This window comes from Cucurbita maxima, unplaced genomic scaffold (assembly GCF_002738345.1).
Source record: "Cucurbita maxima cultivar Rimu unplaced genomic scaffold, Cmax_1.0 Cma_Scf00101, whole genome shotgun sequence".
Classification (NCBI taxonomy): Eukaryota; Viridiplantae; Streptophyta; class Magnoliopsida; order Cucurbitales; family Cucurbitaceae; genus Cucurbita; species Cucurbita maxima.
Genome location: NW_019272117.1, coordinates 72,775 through 83,038, shown reverse-complemented (window position 1 = coordinate 83,038; position 10,264 = coordinate 72,775). Strand labels below are relative to the sequence as shown.

Genomic DNA, 10,264 nt, shown 5'->3' with positions numbered 1-10,264 from the left:
CAAGCGGCGTGATCTGCTAGCAATCAATTGAATAGAAGGTAATTGCTCTGTCTTCTTGCAAAGCAGAGTACATTGCCGCTACGACGACGGCCACATAGGGGGTCTACCTTGCGCGGCTGGTGGAGGAGCTGATAGGAAGAGAAGGCGATCCACCAATACTATACGTGGACAACAAGGATACGATCTCTCTGATCAAAAACCCAATTTTGCACGACCGAAGCAAGCACATAGAGATCAGATTCCACTACATCCGGGAGTGTGTAGATCGGGGGCTTATCAAGATTGCATTCGAACAAAGGAACAACTTGGAGACATCTTCACCAAATGTCTGACGCGAGTGGAATTTGAGGAACTACGCTCAAAGATCGAAGTTCAATCAATAAGGTAGATATACCATAGGTTTTAGGAGGAAATTGTTAAAGAAAGACTGTGCAAATAACTTGTCCTGGAGTGGCAAAAATTTAGTTGGCCACTTCGGCCATTTTTAGAGGGTAGAGTGGTGAAAATTCAGTTCGCCACTTTTGCCATTTTTAGTCTAGGTTTGTTATTTAAATATTGCAATCAAATGAGGAACAATGTACTAGATGTAACGTCCCATCCTTCTTTTTTTAGAATATTACGGGGGCTCCGTAAGGTGCTTTTGCTGGGCGGATGAATCCTGGCATCAACAACTTATCTAATTGTTTCCTCAATTCGACTAGCTCAGGAGAGCCATCCGGTACGCGTTCTTCGCTGGGGGTTTAACCCCAAGGAGGAGTTCAATTTTGTGATCAATGCCTCGACGGTGTGGTAATGTTTGTGGTAAGCTCTCTGGCATTATGTCAGCATAACTGTTTAGTACCTCCTTGATTTCGCTTGTAATAGTTTCCTCAGTGGTCACTTCTTCCATCAATGGTATAGCCATAAATGTAGGTTTCTCTCCTACGAGTCCTCTTTTCAATTATATGGCCGAGATCATTCTAAGATTACCTAGTTGCTTGATGCTTACAGGTATTACTGTGGGGTTGCGGTCGGTGATCACCAAGCATTTCGCCAATGAAGTTGTGTTCTAAGAGGAACTCCATCCCAAGTACCACATCAAAGTCGTCCATGCGAACCACGACAAGGTCCAACTCTCGTGTCCAAGCCCCTAATTTAAAGGGGACTCTTTTGGAAACTCCCATAATAGGCAAGGTCTCAGAGTTGACAGCTTTCATTTTTCCAGGGTTCTTTTCTATGGTGAGTCCCAATCTTCATGCTTCTTGATCGACGATGAAGTTGTGGGTCGCTCCTGAGTCTATCAAGGTGCTCTTGCTTGGTCGAGAGTTTATTGTCGCATCCACAAACATGAGCCCTTTCTCTATTATCTTCTTCGAGTCGACCTTTCATTGGAGGGCTGACAAGAATTTGAGCGCGCCCTTTCGGGGGGTTGTCTTGATCTTCCTTCTTGTCTAACATAGTCTCGACTCTTGTGTTGTTGCTCTCTTGAATGGACACTTGGCGTGCACTGAGAGAGGCCCGATGAGGACAGTAGGACACTTTGTGGGGGCCTTTACACAACAGGCATTTTAAAGGTGTTGTCGGATGGTTCCTTTGAGGGTAAGGTCCTCGAGATGTCCCTGCTTGGTTGTTTTGATGAGGTTTATCTGTCCACCCACTTGGTCTGTCGTTACTTTTGTTTGGCCTATTGGGGCTTCCATTTCGATGACCTAGCGGCTTATATGTTTTGCCCCAGTGTTTGGGGCCTGTGTAGTTTTTCTTTGGTAACTCGCTTCATTCCCATAGTCTAGGAGTCTCTCAGTGCTGGCAATTGCGGTAGCTAGGTCTTGGACCTTTTTCTCGTGTACTTTTTTTTTTAGCCCACGGTTGTAACTCATTTATAAAGAACACCTTGTCCTTCTCTGATGTGCCCCTGATATCTAGCATCAGGGTCGAGAACTGTTTGACATAGTCCCTTATGCTTCTAGCTTGCTTTACGACTATTAGTTTTTTCATTGCTAGATGCTCTACGTTTTCGAGGAGGAATTGGTCCCTCAACTCTCTCTTGAGGTCTTCCCACGAGTCCATGGTGCACAATCCATTCTTGATGTCTTGCACATTCGTACGCCACCAAAGTTTGGCATTGTCTATGAGATACATCGAGGCTAATGTCACCTTTATGTCGTCGGTACAAGCCAGTGTGGCTTTGAAGTACTGTTCGACATCAAAGATGAAGTTCTCCAACTCTTTGGCATCCCGATTCCCTTTGAAAGGTCTAGGGTATAGGAGCTTCAGTTTGTTGGATCCTGTATTAGTTTGCTCAGCCGAGACGTTCTCCACGGCTTTCATGGTCACCTCAATTCGGGTGCTCATGACGGACATCTTTCCTTGGATGTCATCGATCGTTGTTCTGAATTCGTCAGCTAATCCATTGAACAAACTCATCATTGTATTTTGAAGCACGTCGAACTCTTCGTCACGTCCCTTCTTGTGTGCGACAGAGCTATCAGGGCTACCAGACGGTCTTGGGCTGCTCGTAGGAGCAACTTTTTCTTCGAGTGAGGTCACTCGACACATCAGTTCTGCGATTGGCACCCATCTAGGTGGTTACCCATTGCGTCGATTTCTACGACTTTTCCATTCAATTCTGTCACCCGTGCTTCCAGGAAGTGGATGGTGTCAGGGACTTCTTTGAGGAACAACATTTCCTCCTCTATTAAAGTAAGCCGGTCGGCTTGTGATTTGGGTGTCGACATTGTCGTCGACATGTTTTTGGTCTTTGCTATTTCACGGAGCTTACAAAGCTCTTATACCACTTGTCACAATCGCACTTTTGACTTGCGATTGTGCGGCACTCACTTTCCAATGACAAGTGAGCTAAGCCAATTCGTTCTTGCGTCGCCTACAACCAAGCAACGTATGCTCGAGCCTCTGGCCTTGGTTTTAAGAAAATGTTTTAAAAAATGAGGGCAGAGAGAGATTTTTGAAAGAGACGTTATATAAGCAAGCAAGAGAGAAATAACAACGGCTCACAATATATAACCTTGGGTAGGGAGAAGTTGACAACTAGTCGTATCCCCCTATAGTACATTCTGAGACATTTCATGTTTGACAGGCCTAGACATGATATTTCTGAAACGTCCTTCCTAAAAATACAGAAGTAAAACACTAGAATATGAAAAGACATAAAGGGTTGGGCTTGTCATGGGCATGCGGCCATGGGCAACATGCCTTGGACGAGCATGACCGTGACACCCTGCTCATAATATTAAAAGCTTTCATTAGTAAAGACAAACAAGAGAATGGTTGGGATCCCTTTCTTTCTACTTTCTTTATAGATTTGTACATAAAATGTTATTATTAAAATTTATTAAAAATGGTATTTGTTTAGGGTTGGTTCTCGGTCCTGAGTGGTGACGAGCTAGTAGATGCTCGACATGAATTGAGGTGAAGCTATGCAAGGCTAGATTGAAGTTTGAGCATGCGCTGACACGTGTTGGGCTAAGAAAATGATGGGTCGTGTAACTTGGGCTTGGGTCAACTGGGTTGCGAGCGAGTCTAAGGACTAAAATACTAGTGGGTTTGGTTTTCGAACCTAGCTTCAGATATGAACCTATGGTTTGGGTTTTAAGTTTTAATTATTCTTGCATAGTAATTTCCTAGAACATTAGCCACTTTTATATTTAGTTTTTTTTTCGTAATTATCGATGTTTCTCTAGCCCTAAGATTGAAAATACAGTCAACGATTAGAGTAGACGTGTCATAATTTTGGTATTAAAGTTCTACTCCAAAGATCTAAATTCCTATAACATGTAGATCGTGCTCCATAGTCAATTTCTAATCTTAAATTAACATTTCATTAACGCATGCTCAATTCTTGAAATTTTATTTTCAAGTTTAAAACGTACACTATTCCATATTCGATCTAAAAAAAATGCATGGGATTTACACAGTTGACGAAGAGGATGGTTTGAGAACAAGACTTTACTGCATTGGGTCCTTTCATGTCGATCTATCCCCTCTTGTGTTCAAACATTGCTGCTCGTGACCCCCACATAGCTAGTCAACTATTCTAAATCTTGCGACAAATGATTTTGTGATAAATGGAAATGTAAAATATTTGCATAAATATGAGAATCAGTATTTGGTTTACACACCCTTACAAAGAATGCTTCCTACTCCTCAGACCAATAAGGGCTCTTAGTGGATAATATCTACAAGTGTTAGGGGGTTTCGGTTAAAAGTATCATTACTTTACCAATGATAAGAATTTGGTAGATTTAAACTTTTCAAAGTTAAGTCATGGAAGAAAAGTACCATTATGGACATCAATTGAACTCACCATAGTTTTAAAAGTGTGAAAACATGATTTTTAAAACTCTAAATTTTGAGAATATATCAAAGTTCGAGTTGGTTCTCTTACACGCCACGTCACAAAACCAAGTTAATTGAAAATTTTTACTAGGGAGAAGAACAAACATCGTTATAAGTTATGCTTCATTTCCATCGCTAAAGGAAGGGCTTGATGACCTCTAACCTTGTGGTTAACAGCCACATGCTCTAACCAACTGAGCTATTCCATCCAATTATTTGTTATAATCCAAGCCCACCACCACTTGATATTGAATGGTTTCGTTCATTACGTATCATTGTCAGCCTCATGGTTTTAAATTGTATCAACTAAGGAGAGGTTTTTAGACCTTTGTAAGAAATGTTTCTTCACCTCTCCAATCGACACGTGATCTACTTATCCAACCCTTTTGAGAGGCAACCCTTCTGAGAGCCAAGCGTCCTCACTGGCAAATCGCCTAGTGACTTGCTCTGATATCATTTGTAAAAGTCCAAGCGCACTGCTAGTAGACATTGTTCATTTTGGCACATTAGGTATTGTCATCAGCCTCACAGTTTACACACTTATATAAGGAATGCTTCATACCCTCTCAAACCTGTACGGGATTGCAAAATAAGCAATCACAATGACTGAGTGGTCTAAGGCGCCAGACTCAAGTTTTGGTCCTCATAAGAGGGCGTGGGTTTTCAAATCCCACCTCTAACAACTCATGATTTTGAGGCAAGAGGCAAGCCAAAATGGATAATATCTACTATCGTTGTGGGCTTGGGTCAAAAGCATCATTAGTTTATCAAATGATAAGAAGAACTTTGTAGATTTTAAATTTTCAAAGTGATATGAAATCAACCCGAGGGAAAGTATGTGTTAAAAATCGAGTGTTTATTTAAATTGTTGTCAGTTAGTATCTGATTAAATCTCCTTGAGTTGATTTAGTTTTGATTTGTTTATTGGTTTGCTACCAGATTTTGTGCATATTTTTTTAGTAGATTTTCTAAATATCTTTTTGTATTCTTTCTCTATATATAGAGGCTTCTTGCTCTTCATAATACAATCTTCTCATCAACCATTCAATCACTCACTCTTCTCACTAACAATTGGTATTAGAGCAGTCTTCTTAAGGGATTTGTGAGATCAAATGGGAGGAGAATCAAGTTTTTTAGTTGTTGCACCACCAGTTTTCGATGGAGACAATTATCAAATGTGGGAAGTTCGTATGAAGACTTATCTGAAGTCTTTGGATCTTTGGGAAGCAATAGAAGAGGATTACAAGGTCCCTCCACTTCTAGCAAATCCTACTGTAGCACAAATCAAATAACAGAAGGACAAGAAGACAAGAAAATCAAAGGTAAAAGCTTGCCTATTTGCAGCTGTATCTCAAATGATCTTCATGTGAATAATGTCCCTTAAAATAGCAAAGGAAATTTTGGATTATCTCAAGGCTAAATATGAAGGAGATGAGAGGATTCGTGGAATGAAAGTTCTGAATTTGATTAGGGATTTTGAGTTGCAAAAGATGAAGGAGTCTGAGTTGGTGAAGAAGTGCTCTAACAGATTTCTCAGCATTGCTAACAAGGTGAGATTGCTTGGTTCTATGTTAAATGATTCCAGGATCATTGAAAACTTGCTAGTCACTATTCTAGAGAAATTTGAAGCCACCATTACTACTCTCGAGAACACCAAAGACCTGTCAAAGATTTCTCTTATAGTGCTCTTGAACGTTTTACAAGCACAAGAGCAAAGGAGGTCTATGAGGCAAGATGGGGTGATTGAAGGTGTCTTACTTGTTAAGCATCAAGACAACATCAGGTATAAAAACAAGAAAAATTTCAAAATCCAATAGACGAATGGTGATTCATCTGCCAATTATCAAAAGACAAAAGGAGGAGGTTCCAAAAAATCCTATCCACCTTGCTACCATTGTGATTAGAAAGGTCATCCACCATACAAGTGTTGGAGAAGACCTGACGCCAAATGCTCCAAATGCAATCAACTTGAACATGAAATTATGATCTGCAAAGTCAAAGGACAGGTGAAAGAGTAGATGCACATATAGTTGATCAAGAAGAAGAAGATCAATTGTTTGTGGTCCCTTGTTTCTCAGGCAAAGAATCAAGCGAGATCTGGTTGATTGACAGTGGGTGCACGAATCATATGACATATAACAAGAAGTTTTTTGAGGAATTAAGAGACACTGAAGTTAAGAGAGTAAGGATTGACAATGGTGAACACTTGGAAGTAAGTGAAAAGGCACAATAGCTATAACAAGTTATGAAGTTACAAAATTTATTCCAGATGTTTTATTTTTAACTAAAATTGATCAAAATTTCTTAAGTGTTGGTCAGTTACTTGATAAAGGCTATAAAGTGTTGTTTGAAAAATAAGCAGTGCGTGATCAGAGATGTTAGTGGCAAAGACTTGTTCAATGTCAAAATGAAAGGAATAATCTTTGCTCTAAATCCGACGGCCTTTGTATCCAGAGTTAGTGTCACTAAGATTTGGCATAAAAGACGTAGGCACTTTCATCATCGAGGTTTGCTTTAGATGTAGTCAAAGAAGCTGGTAGAAGAACTCACTGACATTGATAATGACATGCCTCTTTGTCGTACTTGTAATTTTGAGAAGCAACATATACAACCCTTTCCTAAACAGACATGGAGAGCCTCAAAAAAACTGCAACTGGTTCATTTTAATCTTTGTGGTCCTCAGCAAACACCATCATTAAATGATAATCTTCATTACATTGTTTTTATTGATGATCTAACAAGAATGTGTTGGATATTCTTGTTGAAGCAAAAGTCAGAAGTTGCGGGTGTATTTTGGAAATTCAAAGCCAGAGTTGAGAATGAAAGTGCATACTTGATTCAAATGGTAAGATCAGATAATGGCACTTCAGAAACTTTTAACAGGTTTTGTGAAGAGGCTGGAGTTGAACATCAATTGTCAGCACTATACACTCCTCAACGGAATAACGTCCGTGATGATGGTGTTAATATAACACATGCAGAAGCAATTTGGATCTTAGGCACTCTTAGAACATCAATTATAGTAAATAACTAGCATGTTCATAAGTATTAAAACTCAAGATGTTTGAGTACTAACCTTTTGTAGTTCAAATTCCTTTTTCCTCACAAACCGATTTCGAACCACCACTAGTGTCTTCTCCACTATTCTACAGTCTTAGAACAGGATTGTGGAATCTGGTGAGTGACTTAACTTATGAGGGATTAGTATATATGAAGAGAGATTTTGTGAGAGTTTTTCTCCAGGTTTTTCCAAGGGAGAAGTTTCATGTACCTTGATCATTCTACTTATAGAGTCATATTTGCATGTTCATGCAAATTTGAGATCACCAAATTTTGACACTCAAAATTTCACTCAAATGTTTGAGATCATGTGTCAAGCATGCAAGTTTGAGTTAACCAAATTTTGACACCTCAAAATTCCACTAACTCAAACCTGAATTTTTTCATTAAGTGAAGTCAACTCATTTTAATTTAACAATTAATTTGAATAATTAATTTCAAATTAAAATAATATTAAAGGATTAATTAAACTATTTAATTAATATTTAATATTAATTCAAATGCCAATTTCAATCAATTCCGACACATATTTGATTAAAATATTTAAATCTTATTTAAATATTTCCGATTCTCTTTTTTGTTTAATTCGTAAATAAAAAAAATGAGGTTAAATATATCGTATATATATAGCGCATATTCTCTAGTTTGAATTCAAACACTTCGAACTCACTCGTCACACTGTTCTACAGCTAAGTCCGATATGAGCTAGCAGAGGGACCTAATAGACCTATAGATCATGAGCTCCAACGATCCTTAATCCTAGGTAACTCGACCTTCATCCTAAGTTAACTATGAAGTCCTATTTCTTCATAATTATCCTTAGATTTGCATGGGTGAGAGTGACATGAATTTTCCGACTCAATAAGCCTCTCATTTCAAGGGTAAGACTAGGTCAATAGCTTTCATGGGTGAGAGTGGTAAGACATAGGGTGCAAGATAGATTTCACTCCTACCCGCTTTTAGGGATAGTAGAGAGGTTGTTCTCTTAAGTACTGACTCTAGGTTTTGAACAAGAGGCCCACCCTCTCATTGGCCCGAGAGGGATTCGGTTTGGTGGTTAAGGAACAAGAAGTAACTTTAGGGGTAAAAACGGTAAATTGACCCAGCTCTAGTTACAAACAACCGGTGAAGGATCGACTTACTAATCATGGTTATATCTAATAGACAAAAATATATCTATATTGAGAGGAGTGCAACTACTAGGCTATAGTGGAGTGTCCTAGTAGTTAACAAATGTTAGTTAAAAGGTTAATGAGTTTAGCCAGTTAATCTGGAATCGTTGGAGCCCATGATCTGTAGGTCCATTAGATCCCCCTGCTAGCTCATATCGTACTAAACCTTAGAACAGTGTGACGAGTGAGTTTGAAGTATTCGAACTCAAATTAGGAAATATGCGCTAAATATAAACGATATATTTAAATAAGATTTAAATATTTTAATTATGAATATTAATTAATCTTTTAATATTATTTTGATTTGAAATTAATTATTCTTATTAATTGTTGAATTAAAATAGAGAAAGTCAAAGTGTTACTTCACTTAATCCATGTTTGAGTCAGTGGAATAGTGAGTGTCAATATATAGTTTAACAAAGCATGTTTGCCACATAAAACCACGAATTTGAGTGAAATTTTGAGTATCAAAATTTGGTTTAACCAAACTTGCATGTTTGCCAAATAAACTCCACAAATTTGAGTGGAATTTTGAGTGTCAAAATTTTGTTAATTCAAACTTGCATGCTTGTCACATAATCCCACAAATTTGAGTGGAATTTTGAGTGTCAAAATTTGATAATCTCAAATTTGCAGAAACATGCAAATATCACTCTATAAATAGAGTGATCAAGGTACATGTAAATGGTTCTTAAAAAACTGAGAAATTCTCTCAAAACTCTCTTTACATATACTAAATTCCTTTCAAATTTAGTCACTCACTCGATTTCACGATCTCGTTCTAAGGTGGAGAATAATAGGGAAGACACTAATGGTGGTTCGAAACTGGTTCGGGAGGAAAAATGAATTTAAACTACAAAAAGTTGGTATTTAAACTCATTGAGTTTTAATGCTTTTGAACATGCTAGCCAATTTATTATAATTGATGTACTTTGAGTGCACAAGATCTAAATTGCTTTCCATATGTGTTATATTAACACCATCAGTTCCATTTCTATCGAACATCTTAAGGGACGAGCTAACTAACTCCCTTCTGCTGCCACATTTCATCCTCTGACCAAGACTGATAATGTTACTCTTCAAGTTTGGGATATAGTATACCATGGTTAGTAAACATTGGTCACCATTCTTGCACTAGAACAAGATGGATCATTTGTCTTGTATCAGTACAATTGATCCATCGCCAAACTTTACATTTCCAATAACTTCTCATCAAGCTCCTTGAACTTTGTTTGATCTCCGGTCAAGTGGTTGCTTGCTCCATTGTCAAGGTATCACATGTTGGTCTTCACTCGGTCTTCTCCTTTTTTGAGAAGGTTCACCATAACCTTCTCTTCGTTGAGCATCAAAAGGTTGGGCATCTTCTAGACTAACATCAGTGCAGGCTCTTGATCCTGGTGAGTGTGAGATTTCCCTCCACATCGCGCTACTTCTTGCGACACTCTACTGCATAGTGCCCATATTTTCTACGAGAGTAACACTTGATCATACTATCGTCCTTCTCAAGGTTGGAATTATCGTGGATTTGTGAGCTATTGTCACAGTCTCCTCTGCCAAAGACAGGTGCAGGTGAAGCAACCTAGCATCTCCAAATCCATGTCTACGACCAGGCCCAAGACCTTTGTTTTTCTCGTTATGGCTACCACATCCCCTCGTACTTGAAAAAGAAGAGTCAACAACATCATTCCTTTTCGTCTGTG

General features: G+C 38.6%; 1 protein-coding gene across 1 annotated transcript; it reads left to right on the top strand.

Moving 5' to 3' along the window:
• The first annotated feature begins 5,705 nt into the window (after window positions 1–5,705).
• LOC111473032 lies at window positions 5,706–6,565 on the top strand. The gene is made up of 2 exons (XM_023118609.1): window positions 5,706–6,115; window positions 6,328–6,565. The coding sequence occupies exons 1-2, from the start codon at window positions 5,706–5,708 to the stop codon at window positions 6,563–6,565; spliced, it is 648 nt and encodes a 215-aa protein (XP_022974377.1).
• Window positions 6,566–10,264: the final 3,699 nt, after the last annotated feature.

What these genes read in the sequence shown, in the direction of transcription:
- LOC111473032 (XM_023118609.1), top strand. Translation starts at nt 5,706, where the DNA reads ATGTCCCTTAAAATAGCAAAGGAAATTTTGGATTATCTCAAGGCTAAA. An exon ending in AAGCATCAAGACAACATCAG is followed by an intron (nt 6,116 to 6,327) that starts GTATAAAAACAA and finishes TGATCTGCAAAG; the next exon opens with TCAAAGGACAGGTGAAAGAG.